This window comes from Ochotona curzoniae, unplaced genomic scaffold, assembly GCF_017591425.1.
Source record: "Ochotona curzoniae isolate NIBS_2020 unplaced genomic scaffold, NIBS_Ocur_1.0 contig_391, whole genome shotgun sequence".
Classification (NCBI taxonomy): Eukaryota; Metazoa; Chordata; class Mammalia; order Lagomorpha; family Ochotonidae; genus Ochotona; species Ochotona curzoniae.
The window spans coordinates 16,500-35,930 of NW_024466043.1; the positions used below are offsets into that span (position 1 = coordinate 16,500).

The window sequence follows — 19,431 nt, forward strand, 5'->3', positions numbered from 1 at the left end:
CTCACTTTAAATGAATAATACCCATACTAAGAAATGTAAGATCATTTAACAAGAGCATATTTACTATGTGGTAGAAGACAGATGTGCATGGATTCTACATAAAGTAGTGATTTGTGTGTCAATACATGGAATAAAACCAACCATGGGTGGAATTCGAGAGAAGCAGTGGGGTATGGAAGGGGCTTCCTGAACAGGACACTGCTTAATCTGGGTTCTGGAAGAGTAATCTGTTTATGACATGAGAAGGCAGTGGATGCTCGGTCCAGGAACAAGCATATAAGAGGGGTTCCCTGAACGATCTACTAGTCTTAGGGGATGAGGAAATGCGAGGCAGGGGTCAGTCCTGGTAGGGAAAGTTTCCTTCACAGAATATTATCACTGTTTCCTCTCCTCTGAGAGCAGCATGTGGCTGCCTCTCCACATGCACATTGCTAATCTGCTGATAATGTTTGTTCTGCTGTTGAAGTATCTTCAAAAGTTGGTGGGCCAGCTCCTTCCTCTCTGCTCAGCTGGGTATCCCACAGCCATCCCACCCTAGTCATTTCCTTCAAATGCTTCATGCCTTGAAGTTGAGCGAGGAGGCCGTGAGGGGGAAGTCTTTAGGTGTGTGACATTTGATTTGACCTTCATGCACTAGATGGCAGCTAAAAAATGTTGATAGACTTTGCAAAATGTCCCCAAATATGTAAAATCATACCTGGCCAACACTGGTCTAGCATACTCAAGCATTCTTTCTCCACAGAATTCTCCAGAGGAGGGAAGCCCCCTCCTAGACTCTAAATGTCAATTTCTCCTGAGAATACTTCCACCATCATCACCTTCCACACCTTGGGTGATTGCCCTAGACATGTCTGCAGCTTGATCAAAGTCCGATTAGGAAATACCATGTCAATTAATGCCATAAGGTTGTAAATGGCTGTTGATTTTATGTTCCGGCTTTTAATTGATTGGGATGATAATCTGCTGGCTTTACCTTCAGACCAGAGATGGTCTCACCAAGAAATCGTTGAACCCACTAGGATAATAAGACACTGGACTTTATGCTTGGTAAATACTTTCAATGAAAGAACCTCAACTGAATTTGAACTGCGGTAACGCAGCAAGGTGGAGAAATCCACCATGGGGAGAGGGTTCGGTGAGGTGTGGGGGGAAATCCCAGTGCCCATAATGCAATGCCATTAATAAAAAAAAAAAGTCCGATTAGGAGAGGAACTTGGATGTTCCCTTCTGCTAAGCACTCTCCCAACTCCTCTGGTGTTACGGTGAGGCTTGAGTCTCACCCATTCCCTTCACAACATTCTCCCTTAAGATGGATCTTTTGTTCTTTACTGCTTCCCCCACCCTCCCTGCCCCGATGCTTCCCATTGGGATCAGGGCTCATTGTCCCTCTGCATCAAACTATGGCCTATTATAGTCCATTTTTTTCTTTCCTTTAGACATATTTATAAGTGCTTTCGGCATCCCTTGTTTAAAAGCATCTTTTCAATCTCAGTAAATCCTGTAAAAGAGCAACGAGCAGTGGTATTTTGATACTTATGTGTTTGGCTCTTCTATTAAGAAATTTTTACTAAAATGCAATAATGAAACTTAAAGTTGAGCCTCAAAGCTGTTGCAACCATTATGGATATGCTTAACTATGTGTGTGTGAGTGTTTTTTTTTTTTTTTACAACCATCTGCAGGTTAACAGGAGAATACCAAGCTTTTGTAGGATACATAATAATACGTATAAAATATGGACATTATTCCCAGAAAAGCAGTTCTTTTTCAAGCTTTTGATAGCTATTCTTTTCCCCCCAACTTATGCTTAGTATACTTATCTTGATATGAGTGGTCTTTCTTACCGTGCAAACCTTTCACTCACATACTTCATGACCTCCCATTTTATTTCAGAATGGCTCCTACACTAGCTTGTATGATTTACTCTGAATCATTAATGATTCCTAGATAGTTTCTTGGGTAACCATTCATCTCAACCAAGGCACTATTAAGACTATTAAGTGATTACCCTTAAGAGTTAAAAGCTAATTGATTTTAATACTATGAATAAAAGCAAATATAGAATTTTTAAGATAGTTTCCCAGGTCTTCTATTCCTTTACCTGGTCCAAATAAAAAAAATCTTATTAAAGTATGAAGGCTACTAAAAAGTGTTTTTTACATATATTAAAACAACACTGATATTCCAGAAGTAAACAGACCCATCAAAGTATCATTTAAGGAAGATAACAACACATCTGACACTTTGCCCCACGGTCCTTTATACATATTCATGTTAATAATTGTGAAGGGGTGGGCACTTGGTCTTTGTGGGTAAGACACCTGTTAAGATGCCCATGTGCCATATCAGAATGTCTGATTTCAATATCCACCTCCACCTCCTAACGTCAGCTTCCTGCTAACGCAGGCCTATAGAATAATAAAAAATAATAATAATAAAAAAGGGAAGAAGACAGTAGCAAGTGGAGTTCCTTGATCCATGTGGGGATCCTGAGCCAGTTCATGCTCCTGCTTTGCTCTGTCTGTGCATCTGAAGAGTGCAGTAGTGGATGGGGTGTTTGTGCACACACTCCTTATATCCAATAGATACAAATTTTTAGAATTGGAGAAATAAGGCTTTTTTCCTAAATGTTAATACTTTTAAACTTCCTGTGAAAGAAAAAAGTTTTTACTGAGCACATTATACTCAAATGTCTATACTGTTCATTTCTTAAGGATTACAGAAGGTAACCAACCACTTTTTTTTTCTTTTTCCAAATCTTAAGTGGGGTATTTTAAGTTTTTTTGTTTTTTTTTTACCTTTGTATTTCTAGACAGTTAAAGACTGGCTCAACATGAAGCCAGTTTCGTTGACAAGTCATCCATTCCTCAAGGGCATAAGAGAACACAGTCAGGTTATTAGTCCATTCATGCACAAGATCCTGCAAGGACAGAAACAAATATCTGGCAAATATACAAAATTGTAAAGAGTCATAAAATAGAAACTAAGATGAACAGTGATTATCAGTCACTGTATTTCATTTTTGAAGTTTGAGATGTTTGTTTACCCAATTCTCTTATTATGTATACATCTTCTCAAAAAGGTTTGAGTAACACATATAGACATACAGAATTAAGCATAAATATTTCCCATTCAACATTTGTTTCATAATTCCTATCACAGAGGAAACACCATTAGGGAGTCCGTACGTTTTTTCAGCACTTTCCCCTTCAGCATAAAAGCAATTGTATTATTCTGCAATTCACTTTTTAAGAGATATCATTTTAAAATGATTTCAGAAATTTCTGTCATGTGGATATAACAAATCGTTTCCAAATATTATATTAAAATAGTAGAAAAATCATGGCAAATACATTAATGCTGAAATGCTTATTTGAAGATAATGAATTGGGCCATCCTTTTATCTGGCTACTCAAAAATAAAACCACTTGTAACTCATTTGTATTCGTTTTCTGATATTTACTTCCGTATGTCTTGATTTTTGAAAGTTTTATCGAAGTATGACTGATAGGTGGCAAACTGCACCATTTATAGCTGCATAGATTTTAACGTCTGCTTATACCTGTGGAATGATTAGCACAATGAAGACAATAAAAATCCATTACATGGAAAGGTTCCCTGTACAAACCCTTCCTCTACTCCTGTCTTACTTCTCATGCATGAACACGACACATCAATCTTTCACGCGAGTCCTAATTTCTGAGGGGTTTTTAGTTTTCCTTGCACAGACACTACACACCCATGTTTTGTCAGATTTACCTAAAAATATCACATTTAATATTATTGTAATTATTAAAAAATTTCAATATCTAATTGTTCAGTACCGATAGCTAGATTGAAGTTGATTCTTCTAGGATAATCTCCTGCCCCAAAAACTTCCTAAAATTCATTTACTTTTTCTCAAAATAGAATTCATTGGTTTTAAATAGGTGCTTAGTATTAAATTCATGTGAATATAAGGAACATTTTATAGGTTTCTATTGCTTAACAGATGGACTAGGATTTTTCTTGCAATGGTGACAGGATGTCGTAGGGAAGGAGGTTGCAATATTCCACCAGTAAGCAGCATATTAAATGCATCTTTTGGTCCTCACAGGTGTCCTTTATCTGGCTAGGGATGCTCTCTTCTTGTTCTACACTGCTGCTGCTTTCCACTGGATGTTGTATTTTTTAAAAGCAGGTGTATGTGTGTGATCAATTACATTAATGCTGCCATTGACTATATCATTGTGCCTATTTTTGTTCCTTCCTGGAAGCTTTAAAATGATTTTTGGGCATTTCATTGGATAGTGGGCTGCCTGATGGGAAATAATAAGAAAACACTGAACATTGCTGGCAAAATTCAGAGTTTGTAGGATCATATGTTTTTAAGGTCTACATTTATTTTGTCCAGTCTGATTAAAATTTCTGACAGTGCTCAATCCTCATTGTTTTCAAAGTTAGTTTCTGTACTCAAGCTGTTAATCTCATTCCTAAATATATAAATGCTTTACATAATCCAAAGTCCAATAAAAAATCACAGAATGGAAAAAATCAAAGTGAACAGAAGTTGAGAAAATTAAAGCATTTTCTTTTTACTGTAATGCTGACCTTAATGGGCCCAACGTAGGGAGAGCCTTTAATTGTTGCCAGTATGACTTGAGAATCTTCTAACTGAGCGAATATGTCATCCAAGGATGAAATTATTAAGACAGAATAGTTCTCTGTGCGATGAAGGACTAAATGTAAGGGCGTGGTATTCCAAAGATGAACAATCTTTGACAACAGCTTTTCAAGAGCAGCTTCATTAGTTGCTGAGGCGGACACTTCTTTGATCTCATGCTCATAATAAAATACCTAAAATGAACAGACTATTAAAACTGAGTTGGGCAAACAATTCCTGGTACATTTAAAATGCAAACCATGAAGGTACACTTTGAAAGGATCATCATGAATAACGGTGATCCAGTTTCACATTGGGTTTCCATACTAACCAGAAACACCATGATCTAACCCTCAGGTCATAGGCCTTTTCAGCTTTTAAACCACCTACCTAAAGTTTTCATGCTCTGTGAAATTTCTGAATTTTCTTCTTACTTTAGTCATAATGAAGAATATGCATCCTCTGCCCATATGCAGCTGATGTTTACATCAGCTTTCTCTCCTTTGCACTAATAGCAATGGTATTTTCTTTAGTTTGGCTCCTTTATTCTGCCAACTGCTGAATTAATTGTGTGGAATTTTACTCTCCAATCTTGGGCTATATTCAGCTAAGAGAATGAAGCTCTAACGAACCTCAGTTCATGATTTCCCTTCCTTTACCACATGTCCTTGACGACCTGTCTCTCAAAATACATTGGCACTCTGTAAATGGGACTTCTTGCCATGTGTATCAACTTCCAGTTCCCCCTGGATAAATTCAAAGAATGTCACACTCACCACAACAGAGGTAAACACAGAGCTTTCCATCTCTACAGCTTCACATTCACTACCTAAGCTGATGACTTTGAATCCCTGGTTAGAAATAAGAATCCATCACCACTCCCTTGATCATTTCCACGGAGTGAAAGAATGAGAGTTGGGGGCCCAGTACAATTGCTCAGCTTGTTTCTAAGCGGAAGACGCCTATTCCCACAGTTTTGGGAGAGTTCAAATTAGAGTAGTTTACATATGAACAAAAGTGAGCAGCTCCAGTCTCATTTTTAGCTTCTGAAATTGCTGTACCTAGGAATTAGCTACTCCCCTGTTTCTACCTGCTCTAACTTTTGTTGCTTGCTATTATACTTACTCTCTACCCAAGACTGAAAAATCACTGTATTGGGCTCGGTGTGATGATTCAGTGGCTAAATCCTCACCCAGTATGGGTGCTGGTTAGTGTTGTGGCTGCTCCACAACACTATCCTGCTGCCTGCTCATAGCCTGGGAAAGCAGCATTCAATGGCCCAAAGCCTTGGGTACTTGCACCCACGCAGGAGATCTGGATGAAGCTCCTGGCTCCTGGCTTTGGATCAGCTCAGCTCTCACTATTGTGGTCATTTGGGGGAGTGAACCAGTGAATGGAAGATCTTTGTGTCTTTCTCTCTGTAAATCTGATCTGCCTTTCCAATAAAATAATTAAGTCCTTAAAAAATGAAAAATCATTGTATTATTGACAAGTGGTAGATTTTTAGCATGCTGGTTTGAATCAACTTAGCTGTTGGCAACGGCCCTTACATCCTGAAGTTATCTAGGTATCATGTTGAATCCCTCATTGTCACACAGACCAGTAAGGATAATAATAAGCTCTAATAATATCTCAGGAAAAGAATATTTAAATGGGATGAGTGGGAGAGAGCAAGAAAAAATTCAATGATTCTTCCATGATTTTTAGTGTAACTAAAACAATGAAGGTACTACCACCAACTGATATGGGGAAGATGCACTGTAGATTTTGGTAAAAGGAGAATGAAAAGTGAACACATTTGTCATGCTAACTGTGAAATATCTCTTAGAGATGCAAGTGGTGACCCTGAATAGGAAGTGGGATATGTAAGTCTGAAGTTCAGAAATGAAGTTGAGATTAGGACTGAAAATCAAAATAATTAATTTTTAAAAATAAATTAGCTTTTTGAAGTTTTTTTAAATCCCACATTCCTCATCACAACAGATCATTTGCTAGACTTAAAGATTTTAAATGCTGGTTATTGTTACATATCATTAATCATGAAACATTAAATCTAGATGAAGCTTATTGTAAGATGTGCATGGCAAGGAAACATTTGAGTCTTGAGAATACTGGAAAATGTGTTTTTATATTAAAACTTATATGGCAAAGCTTATTAAAGTTTTTAAAATGTAACAGTAAACTATTGGTAAAACTATCCTAACATGTTCTTAATAATATATTAATTTTATACAAAACAGAACTACAGTAATTTTGATTTTCCTATTCCTTTAAGACATATTCTGTTAGTAGTAGCATGGCCAAATAATACAATATTAATTTCATTTGTCGTGCATGAAAATTAGTATCACTCATTTCTAATCACAAAGATTATAATGGTATGAAGAGTCACTCACTCAGCCTCTCCACTGAAATTTAATTTCCTCCCACCTATTGTCTGACAGACTTATTCTCCTATTCTGATAGCTGATTTTACTAATTCCTGACTTTTGTACAATCACTTACCTACTTACAATTGGCCCTTCTGGTATTCAAGCTATTTTCATTTACCTGGTGGTTTAGAAGGTCCTCGATTGTATGGCTTTTGGAAAGGGTAACGGACTTCCCAGTGATTTCCTGGAGAGCCTCCCAATGCCTGGGCTTGAGATGAGGGTTTCCCAGGGCTACGATGACAGGCAACTTGTGCTTAAACTCTGTCACTGATTGCTTAAGATTTGTGAGCACATCATTGGCAGGCAAACCTATAAATTACAAAAAGGCAGCAGGTCTATAATATTTTCATTGTATTTTAGCAGAAAATTGATAACGTACAATTTTTTTAGAACTTTAACAACCTTAAATCAGTTCTTTGGAATTTGAATTGTAATAAAAGACAATAAGCTTTATTAACCTTACCATTTTATAAGAATCAACGATAGATTAAAATAAAAAGATAATTATCAGGACAGGTGACTAAAATCCCAGATGATTAAAGCCCAGTAACTGCAGTACTTCCCCAATTTTCACAGACTAGATAAATATAGAGCTGGATACGTATACGCATACATACACACACAACTGTTTTATATTTTGAACTTTTAAATTTGGTTAACTGAGAACATTAAGCATAAAAAAAGATCACATCGGGCCTGGTGGCATGGCCTGTGGCTAAAGTCCTCACCTTGAACATGCAGGGATCCCATATGGACGCCGGTTCTAATCCCGGCAGCTCCACTTCCCATCCAGCTCCCTGCTTGTGGCCTGAGAAAAGCAGTCGAGGACGACCCAACGCTTTGGGACCCTGCACCCATTTGGGAGACCAGGAAGAAGTTCCTGGCTCCTGGCTTCAAATTGGCATAGCACTGGCTGTTGTGCTCACTTGGGGAGTGAATCATCGGATGGAAGATCTTCCTCTCTGTCTCTCCTCCTCTCTGTATATCTGACTTTCCAATAAATAACTAAATCTTAAAAAAAAATCACATCTACTACTACCATTTTTAAAAAGAAAATATTTGTAACACTGAAATATAGGAAATGTAGATGACCTGTTCTCTGGCACTGGCAAACCATGGAATGAGGAAGCTCAAAATTTACAAGCTTTGTAACTTATAAGCTCACAACAAACCACGGAATGATGAAGCTTAAAAAATTTTGAATGTTTATCCTTATAACTTACTTTTTGCTCAATTTAGAAAAAGGGTGGAAATACATAGACAAAACTGGGGACTCATGAGAATTAAAAGCCATACACGCATAACTTGTAATGATAAGACTTCCTTTATAAAGCTCTACTGATTAGCAACGTATTTATGAAGACCTTTTAGAATCAGATGTCACAAGAGTAACGGGGCTTTTGCCATTTGAGTCTTTGACAAAGAGCAAAATTTCATCCAGGAAACTACAAATAAGGGAAAATATTGTCTACTTGTTATTTTGAAACTTGTCCTGGGAAGCCAGGGCAGGACAAGCTGGAAGGTGTGGATGCAGGGTCAGGCTGAAACAGAAGATTCTGATGGCCTGAAGCTTCTCTAAACTTTGTGTGACACTACTGTATAATTTAGAAGAAACACACAAATTTTTTTTTTTCTGGAGAAGACATTTAACCTGTGGGAGCCCAGGATGTCCTCTTGGCCAGCCTGTGCCCTTACACTCTCACCATGGCTGCACTTACGCAGCACCAAGATTTCAAACTGGATGATTAGCAATGTGGAAAGATCTCTCCAAATGCCTTTTTGGCTTTCTCCCACTCCTGAAAGATCACCTTAAGTAGACACAGCCAGGATCTGGGTAGGCAATGGTGGATGATTATTATCAGAATACGTAAGCAAGGCCTTGGGACGCAGCATCAAGGTTAGTGGACTGTAATTCTACTCAGCTTTTAACAAAAGATTTTAAAATAGTCTTTTTTTTTTTTAAGATTCTTTGGTAAAATTTTGATCTTTTTCTTGGTTCACCAAATAGTTTCTGTCTGTACAGTTTCTAGCTATATCTCTCTGCCTCTGCCTGCAGGTGAATGTAGCATGGCCAGCCATGGGCCTCTATGAGCAGTCCTGGGGCAGAAAATTTAACAAACACACTCACCTTTTTCCAGTGAAAGGATTGTGTGCATGCACTTGAAGACATTTTTCTGTATTGATTCTACATCAATAGCATGAAGAAAACAATTCTTCCATCCCCGAAAGAGGGTACCCCATTCCTCTCGTGTTTCCCATAGCAACTTCCTCAGACTTAAGTCACTCTGGATGTCAGAGATTTCTGTGAACACAATCTGTGTAATTTCCTCCATCGTGAGAGAATGCATTGAGAAGTGGCAGTCGTCGAAGCGGTCCTGATAGCCGGAACATGATCTCACTCTGTGAGCTAAGCTTGCAGCCTCCTCAGACAGGGTCTGAATCATCTCCTTAGCAGTTGCCATTTGAGTCCCAACACACAACAGAACAGGGGTTCTTATCTGAAACAAAAAAAGTAAAAAACCGCACTGTCCATAACTTAATGTTCTACTGACAGAGCCCTGTGGCTGTGTAACCTAAGTGTTGTTAGCAACTTGGAACTGTCATCACCATGTGCTCCAAAGTCCTAGCACGATGTTAGTTCCTAACACTTGTTAAACCGTGGGCTCTTCTGGGCAGTCCGTTGACATCTATGATTGTTTTTGTTGACTATATTCATTCATAGGTAAAGAGAACGCTACATCCTAGTCAATGAAAACACTTGTAGAGAGGTAATTTTATTTCCCATTCAAGCTCACAAATCACCAAAATTGTGTCTGTGAACCCCAAGGTGGGAATACTTGGTTTAGATCAGCCAAGAGTTCATGAAAAGCACAGATCCAAACGCATGGCATCCATGACACTAAGAACAAAATTTTAATGGGAAAAAAATGCACTAAAAGGACTCACTTTTGTTTTTAAATTACTAACATCAACCCGTAGACCAGTGACATATGCTTCCAAATTGTCTCTGAATTTAACCATGGTAGCATCTTTGTTTGTTTCATGTAACTTCACTGAAGTTTTCAGTTGACTGAACTTGGCCAGGAGGACTTGATACATTGCAATTAGCTGTTCTGAAATATGGATCTGGATATTCTGCACAACAGAATACAGTTGAGAAATTGCCACATGCTCAGTTTGCAACTGAGATATTTTTGAAGAAATTGTGTCCAAAAAACCAAAATGTTCCACAAATTCTTCTATTTCAATGGGATTACATTCCAGCTGTCACAAAGATGATTCTACGACCTGCAATCATTAACATGTCAATTATAATCATGTAATGACTTTTTACTCATTTAGAAGACCATTTAATTTTAATGATATAAATGTAATTTCAGAAAAGGCATCACACAGATATGATTTAATTACTAGGACATCAACATGATCAAATCCTGCTGTTCACAGAATGTGTCTGAATGTGTATCACATATAAAATAAATGCTACTAAGACATGAAAGTAAAATTCTGATTATTTTAAGGAAATAAATGTAATGAAAATAGCAAGAGTATAACTGGTGTTTGAATAGCAATGAGTGTCGGGTCTTGAACATTTATGTACTAGAATTTTAAAATTTTTATAATTTATGCAAAGTGGACAAATTTCATATATATCACAATACATATATTTTTAAATGATTTTTTATTGGAAAGAAAGATTCACAGATTCACAAAAAAAGAGAAAGATTTTCTATCTGCTGGTTCACTCTCCAAGTGGCCACAATGGCTACAGCTGAGCTGATCTGAAGCTAGGAGCTTTTTCCAGGTGCAGGGTCCCAAGGCTTTGGGCCATCTTCTGCTGCTTTCCCAGGCCACAAGCAGGGAGCTGGATTGGCAATGTAGCAGCTGGGACACAAACCAGCACTCATATGGATCCCAGCGCTGGCTAGCAAGGATCCAGTCACTGAGCCACTGCACAGTATAACATTCAGTTATACTTTCAAAGATCAATTTTCAGTCTCCAAAAATTGACTTTTTACATATGTCTTCATGTTTTCCCTTAATTATATTTTATTATAAAAATAGATCACCATGCAAAATAAAGTTTATACAGGGGGACCTGTCATGATAGCCTAGCAGCTAAAGTCCTCGCCTTGCATTTTTGGGATTCAAATGGGCGCTGACAAGGAGATTATTCGGCTATAAAAACAATGGAATTCTATCACTTGCAGCAAAATGGTTCAAACTGCCATCATGTTGACTGAAATAAACCAAACACAGAAATATTGTCTGGTCTCCCTCATATGTGGAACTCAAATAAGAAATCAGAATGTGAGTGAGTTATCTGCACCCCTATGTTTATTGCTACTCAATTCACAATAGTAAGATTTGGAGTCAATCCAGATGACCATTACCTGATGACTGGATAAAGAAAATGTACATATATACTACGGAAATACTACTTAGCCATAAAAAAAAAAAAACACTTTTGTCTTTTGCAACAAAATGGATACAACTGGAAACTATCATGCTATTATGCTTAGTGAAACAGACCAGTCCCCAAAATGCAAATATCTTGTCTTCCCAGATCTATAGTAACTAGTATACGGACTATAAAAACATTTAATATATGTGAGTGAAACTGACATTTTGAGATTTAGTTACAGCCCTTATCTCTTGAAGCAAAGTAGTTTCTTAAACATACTATTTGTTGAATTCTTTATTTAATGAAGAATTAAACTTGTGATTATAAAATAGACTGCAACTATGCCATTCTAAAAATCATAAGAAAAACCAAGAAAAGCAGGAGAGAAGAACCACTAAACTCTAAAATCTGTATATATGAAATACATGAAATTCGCTCATCTTCTATAAATAAAAATGTAATAAAAAAGAAAAAAGTGAAAGGAGGGAGGAAGTGAATGATATAGGATATAATTTTGGATGTCAAAAATTTTTAAGGGGCCCTGCACCGTGGCCTAGTGGTTAAGTCCTAGCCTTGAACATGCCGGGATCCCATATGGGTGCCGGTTCTAATCCCTGTAGCCCTGCTTCCCATTCAGCTTCCTGCTTGTGGTCTGAGAAAGCAGTCAAGGACAGCCCAAAACCTTGGGACCCTGTACCCGTGTGGGAGACCAGGAAGAAGCTCCTGGCTCCTGGCTTTGAACTGGCTCAGCTCCAGCCATTGTAGCCGCTTAGGGAGTAAATCATCAGATGGAAGAGCTTCTTCTCTGTCTCTCCTCCTCTCTGTCTATCTGCCTTTCCAAGAAAAATAAATAAATCTTCAAAAACATTTTTTCCAAAGATGTGAGTTTTGATCAAGGACAGGAGCATGTTAGCACATCAGAATTTTTCAGAGAATACTAATCATATATACGTTACAAGTACTTTTTAAAGTTACCAATTCTTATCTGGCAGATTCTTACACAATAGGAATTTTCCAAATACTCACTGCCAGTAGATTTGCATTTTTTCTTTCGATGACTGATTCCAACAGGGTGTGAACCACCTGTACGGAGTTGTCAACACAGGGTAAACACTGTGACTGATATTCCAGAGTTGTAACTTTGAAAATACCAATGCGCTTTTCAATGACCATATCCACCATATGCCCGTGATAGTTTCGGAGTTTATTGAGTAGAATTTTAAACTCTTTTGGAGTTAATTCTCCCACGGATGGCAGTCTCACACTAATGATCTTGGCTTTCCCGATCATGATGTTGTACTTGATGAACGTGGAGCTGTAGTCATTGACGAGGCCCATGCAATCACCAATGATGGTCAGGAGATTCACAATCTGCAAGTGGACATGCAGAAAGCTTGTCAGCATGTTCATCTCCAGAGTGAAGAAAGTGAGATGTGGGATCCATTTTGTTTGGAGCCTTAATTAACTGTTTAGATATGCTAGAAACAGCAGTTTAGGAAGCACAGGTAACTTTCTAATAATCGGATTTCGTGTAAAGTTTCACTCGGCTATTGGACTTTAAAATTGAAGAGACCAATCTGTTGTTCCCTTGCTCACCACACATTTTAGAGTAAGGCGTGTAGCCTTAGGAAAGGCTGTAATAGATTCCTGTAGGACATACAGCCTCATCCAATTCCAAAGGCAAAGCCAGTTTAGATAGGGTGGAATTCTGACCTAAAACACAGCCGATGAGAGTCTTTTGTAAATTTGAACAAAGACATCTAGATAGATGTCCCTGTGCAGCTTTGGGGGCTGGCAGATCAACTTATGTTATGGGAGCCAGAAAAGAAAGCTCATTTTCATATTGGAAGCTGGAGGAAACAGAAGTGAGCAGAAGTAAGTTTATGGGGAAGGCAATGGAGAAGAACATTGGGAATGAGTTTCAAGTTGACATGAATTATGATACTCTAACTTTTAAAAATCCACCTAAGTGGTCATCTACCCTTTAACCAAGCATTTCCCCAAACCAGCTGTGTCATAGCTTACTTTATTCTGGTAGTCAGGATCCATTTCAAAAAGTAGCTGATGATCTGGCCATTCAGTCTTTTTAGTTTTTTTTAGACATTCTCTATCATTAGATAAACTCGTAATTGGAAGCAAGTCAGTAAATATAGAGAGCCGGGCACCTTGGCATAGAGGAGTGATTGTGGCTAAAACACATAATTCAGAAGTCAATATTTGCATATTTCTCAAAGTCACACTTCAGAATTATCCATGACATCTAGGATTATTGAAGACAAAGGCTTTTTTGTTTAGGTTAAGCTCTATTGTTATGATGCATGAAATTTAATACTGGAGCCAGGTTTGGATTGAATATTACACAAATGAAAGAACCACAGATAGGTAGTGGGGTGATGGTGAAGGAGGGAGGTCTAATTTACATGGAAAACAAAAATATATCCGTGAACACATATTCATATTTGGAATTTTCTATTAAAGGGAACACAAAGTTGGAACACAGTGTCTGCTGTCAGTTCATAGGCTGGCTGGACAGCTGATGTTCGTAGGCAAAAAGAAAACAAACAGCTGGGTGAGACAAATGCTTCGGTTTTTTCCTCTTCCTCCTATACCCACAAGTGGGGAGGGCAGTGGGGCCTGCTCTTGCTGCATCGATGCCCAGGGAAGGAGTTGGTCATTTGATGTCTAGGTAAAAAATTTTTAGACACAAAACGAAAGCACAATCTATTAAAGAAAAATCTAAAGAATTATACTTTTAGCAAAATGAACAAGAATTTAAACACAGGGCTTGACCTGGGAGAAAATGTCTTCAAGTCACATGTAAGCTAACAGACTCAGCTCAGGGCACATATAAAGACCTTTCACAACCCAACTTAAGAGTAAACAAACACTCCCAATTTGATAAAAGAAGATACACAGATGGTAGATTAGCATGACAAAGAGTAAAAAAACATTAATTATTAATGGAGCACAGATTGTCACAAGGAGATATCACAAAGCATCTATTGTCAGAATTTTTTCATTAAGCCATTCTAATATCAAGTACTGATAAGAATATGGATGGACCAGAACTCATATTTGCTGTTAGGAATGCAAAAATCATACAATCACTTTGGAAACCAAATATGGCATTTTTATCAAGTGAAACATATATCTACTTATGATCTGGCAATCCTACACCTAAATATTCGCACACAAAAAACCCCAAAATGTGTTCATGCAAAAACCTGTATGTGAATCTTTTTAGAAATCTTTTTTTAAAGATGTATTTATTTTTATTGCAAAGGCAGACATACAGAGAAAAAGGAGAGACACAGGGAAAGATCTTCTGCCACTGATTCACTCCCCAAGTGACCTCAACAGCTAGAACCAAGCCAATCCAAAGCCAGGAGCTTCTTCTGAGTCTCCCATGTGGGTATAGGGTCCCAAGGCTTTGGGCCCTCCTTTACTGCTTTCCCAGGTCATAATCAGGGAGTTGGATGGGAAGCGGGGCCTCTGGGATTAAAACCAGGACCCATATGGGATCCCGGCATCACATGCAAGGCTAGGACTTTAGCTACTAGGCTACTGCACTGGGTCCTGTTTTTAGAAATCTTACTCATAATTGCTCAAGACTAGAAACAACCCAGGTTTGAATGGATAAACAGTCTGTTTATGGTATGTGGTACATCTAGACAGTGAACTACAGCTCAAAGAAACAGAACATTGAGTTAGCCAACAGAAGGGATGAGTGTGCCACTCCCTCCAGTGAGTTTCAGATCTGGATTCTTGTGTTAGGCTTCTACCATGGTCTCCACAGCCCTAGTTCCTGGCTCACCAGTCTCCACCTCCTGTGATCCCATGTTGTGGCTACACCATTATCTGTACAAACTTTCTCCCACTTCAGGATCAAGCAGTTCCCAGAATTGGGGAAACACCATGTGTCCTAAATGGCTAGGTTGTTGGTGGTGCTGCTATGGCTGGAAACTGCTAACCATTGGGTCTGAGGGCCACCCAGACCTATTTTGACCAGAAGCCAAAGTCTGTATTATTTTCTATGTGAGATCAGTGCAATACACTGAGCTGGAAGTGAGTTTGCTCCCAGTTTAGTGCATGTGTAGCTCACTGTTGTCCCTCCAATGTTCGCCTTTGCCACACTGTACAAAATGGCACCTGATGTGCGACTCAAGGAGTTCTGGACCTGCTAGTTATTAAATCTAGGGGATACCTGGACCTATTTTGGGTGAAACCTGTAGTATGCCATGCTGGCCAGAAATGAGTTTGCTCCCAGCTTAGTGCATGTATAGTCCTGTCCCAAAGCTTTTACTTCTCTACACAAAATGGTGCCCAATGCAACTCTGGTAGGGTTCTGGGCTATAAATTCCACCCTGTTCCCACACCACCTGTATGGGATTTGCTGCTCTGTCTCTGCTCCTGGTCAAATCAAACAAATCAGCAGGATGGGCAGCTTTTTGCCTGGGTTCATCTGCTAAGCTCCCAGTGAACTCCCCTCCCCACTGGCTGCTGGTGGAGTTCTGGCCACCAGTGGAGCTCTAATCACTGCCCCGACTGCCACTGGAGTATCTGGTCAGTGCAACAGCACACCGTTGTCTGCTGCTTTCCCGCGTCTGTCAGTCTCCAGGTGTCCCTCTACAGAAAGCCTGTCTTCCAGCCTATTTGCTGGAATGTGCCATCTCTTCTTCCCCCTGGTTAATGATTCTCAATCTGTTTAAATGTGTCCTTATCCTGGTCCATCATCTTGATCCTACCCCCATCATTTCCCTTTCTCACTCTCCATTTCCCCCTCCTGCTATTGTTTCCTGCATTATCACAATAGTGTAGTCCCTTAGTTCAAGTTACAAATTTATCTTTCTGACATTTAAAAGTGTCATACAATTCTAAAGTGCATGATTGGGAACACTGAAGCTTAGGGCTATTTTCCTAATTCCCATCTTTCACATATTTTTTGGTTAGGTATACAGTTCACAAATGTACACTTCTGGGTCCCAAATAGTGAATTTAGAAGAAATTTCTGATTTCCTAATATTGTGCAACATCTGCCACATCCTTGAGTAAAAGCTTCAGATACTAACATGCAAGAAAATACTACCAAAAAAGGCGATGCATTGCTTTAAATATTTAAGATACTTACTTATACGTTTTTCAATTTTGGCCAACATATCTTGAATTTTCATAGAAAACTCCAATCTGTTAGGATCCACAGAGAGATGGATAGGGAAAGCTGAAAGTCTGAGAAAAAATAAACAATAAAAGCATTGCCCAGAAGAATATAATAAATATAAAATATAATTACTTGCCATTTCAAACCAATGAAATCCTACCATTTGCAACAAAATAGATGAACCTGAAGAATATATCAAACGAAATAAGCCAGACACACAAATATCACATCTTCTCTTATTTGAGGAAATCAATATACAGAGAATATTTGTGTGGACATCATATCATTTGGAATATAGTTAAATATCACTTCACCAAATAATACCAAATCTGACAATATGCAGAGCCTCTGCTCCCATTAATGATCAGTATCATGAATCCCCCGCTTTGTGATATTAACAATTCCATTTTCAGGAAAAATAGTATATATGAGTATAATGTCCTCATATAATGTGAATGTGGCAAACTGTTAAGTTTTAAAGCAAAAAAGCACAGGCTTATAAAAAGGAAAAAAGTTGAATACTTACTCGCCATATATGCACTTATTCGCAAACTCAGTTGTGAATTCTGTGTCTGTAAGATGTCATTGAAACAAAGAAAATAAAAAGGTGATTGACACTGATTTCAGATAAATGACAAATCAATGTATTTCAGAGATTTCCAGATGACCTAAAAATAAGTTAGCGAGCCCACTGAAAGGTAGGATGCAACCAATAGATGCCAGTTCCTTGGGGGACAAAGGAGATCTCAACTGGAGCCAGGAGTACCTTTGTAACACACACCTGCTACTGCTCATGCTGATGGAGAAAGGCTGAGACCCCTCCCAGCAAGAAGCTGTAAATATATCCCGGTGAGGGGAATGACAGTGTTGTAACTGACAGGTGCCATGAGTGATCTAAATATGCAAGCTTACTTTTAGCACCATCTAAAATGGGTAAAACCCATCTTTCATGAGCTGATAATACACAAATGATGAACATTTTCCAACATATGTTTCACTGGCTAAGACATTTCATTTCATTTTCAGTAGTTTTTTGTCCTACCTGATAGAATATACTCGAGGCTGTACAAGGGCTTGTTTGTTTCCTTGGTTTTCTGGAGTTCTTCAGAGAAGTTACAGCTGTCATAGTAGTAGTCTGCATTCTCCGACTCTTTGGCATCTTCGCACAGCACGTACTTTTCAGAGTATTGGTCGGCACATTCATGAAAGCTCTCTTTGGAGTCTTCTGATGAATTACTCTCAGTATACTCTCTCAAGCGCAGATTTACTTCAAATATTGGTGCATATATTGTTTGCAAATTCAAAGTCTAATTTAACAGATAGGTTAGAATGCCAATGACAACATGTAACCAATGAATAATACACTGAGATTTGCAATGATAGATTTTAACTCTAGTCTAACAGAATAGTCCCATATTACCACGTATCTAATGCTTGTGTGTTAAAATAAATCCAACATGACCTAACTGGTAATTTATGACAGATTCTCCCTCCTCCACCAAATTGTGTAGATTGATGTCAGAGTAGATACATATTAGTAGCATGAGAGAGTATCAGAGACATACTTTCTTAGACCCCATCACAAGAGATTTGCGGACAGAGTCCAGGACTTGAGATCAGCTTCAAGTTCAACGGCAATCCTACACTGCACTCAGCTTTAAGAACTATGAATAAGAAACACACTTCAAGTCCATGATTACAGACGCCAGTTCTTCACTCGTAGGTACATATTCTAGTACAACTATCTCCACTGAAAAACAGTTAATTTTAAATATCAGTATCTTATGCCATGTTTTTAAAATTAAGCTCTATCTGGGTATGAGTTCTTAATTAACCTTTTTTCCCTCATGTTTTATAGTATGTCATGTTTGACATGGCTTTTGCATAATTACTCCTACATGTTTCTCAGATGATCATCTGAATTACCTGTTAGAACATCCAACTCTTAGATTCAGTCGTGAAGTAGAAAGAAATTCCATTAGCATGCCACTAAGCTACTGGGGAAAGAGCATGAATGGATGCTGAAGCTAACTTCTAAGTCTTAAAGTTTTACAGGTTGTGTGTGTGTGTGTGGGTAGGGGGGATGAATCAAGCAGACACTGTGGTACAGCAGGGCTAAGCCACCACTTTGACAATTCCGGTTCGAGTTCTGCCCACTCGGCTTCAACCCAGCTCCCTATTAATGCTCCCGGGAAGCAATGAATTATGACCCAAGCACTTGATGTTTTTCTGTCCATGTGGGAGACTCAGGTGCAATTATTGACTCATGGCTTCAGCCTGGTCCATTCTTGGTGGTTTGGGACTTTTGGGGAGTAAACCAGTAAATGGAATCTCTCTCTCTCTGTTCTCTTCCTTGCACATAAACGGATGAACAAATCCATTTCAAAAACAAAAATTTACACAAAGAATAGATATTTGGCACAGAGGTTAAGCCAGGTGGGGCTTGGATGCTGACATCCCATATTATTGTGTCTGAGTTTGAGTCCTGGCTCCATTTCAAAATTCCTGTGGGGACATGCTCTGGATAGCAGCAGAGATAGCTTACATGCTTGGATCCCTGACCCCTCATGTGTGAGGCTTAGACTGAGATAAGGTGCTGGATTCTCCTGGTCCAGACCCACCTTCTGGTGACTGAACCAGCAGATGGGAGAACGATCTCCTTCTCTCTGCCATTCAAATAAGTAAATTAACACATTGGTTAAAAGAAATTCACACAGAAGGGGACAGTTCCCATCTCAGATGTTGAAAAAAAATCACAGAAATGGAACTGTACACTTCAAATGATAAAATTCTATG

At 38.5% G+C, this 19,431-nt stretch overlaps 2 protein-coding genes across 7 annotated transcripts in view; both read right to left on the bottom strand.

Annotated features, from left to right (window-relative positions):
- Positions 1-13,652, bottom strand: part of LOC121158907 (dynein heavy chain 14, axonemal-like) — a 29,568-nt gene extending 15,916 nt beyond the window's left edge. For all 6 annotated transcript variants that reach the window (XR_005884271.1, XM_040983922.1, XM_040983926.1 and 3 more), the window contains exons 1-6: positions 13,503-13,652; positions 12,504-12,848; positions 10,019-10,360; positions 9,201-9,570; positions 7,191-7,381; positions 2,797-2,918 (exon numbers count right to left, since the gene is read on the bottom strand). Coding sequence is in view for 5 of the 6 variants with exons in the window: in XM_040983922.1 (XP_040839856.1) it covers positions 2,797-2,918; positions 7,191-7,381; positions 9,201-9,570; positions 10,019-10,171 (836 nt within the window). In the remaining variant the exon portion in view is untranslated. The remainder of the gene's footprint in view (positions 1-2,796; positions 2,919-7,190; positions 7,382-9,200; positions 9,571-10,018; positions 10,361-12,503; positions 12,849-13,502) is intronic.
- A 3,277-nt stretch (positions 13,653-16,929) lies between these two features.
- The window catches only part of LOC121158908 (dynein heavy chain 14, axonemal-like), a 38,652-nt gene continuing 36,150 nt past the window's right edge, over positions 16,930-19,431 (bottom strand). The window contains exons 9-10 of the mRNA XM_040983928.1: positions 17,678-17,942; positions 16,930-17,207 (exon numbers count right to left, since the gene is read on the bottom strand). Coding sequence (XP_040839862.1) covers positions 17,158-17,207; positions 17,678-17,942 — 315 coding nt within the window. The 3' untranslated portion in view covers positions 16,930-17,157. The remainder of the gene's footprint in view (positions 17,208-17,677; positions 17,943-19,431) is intronic.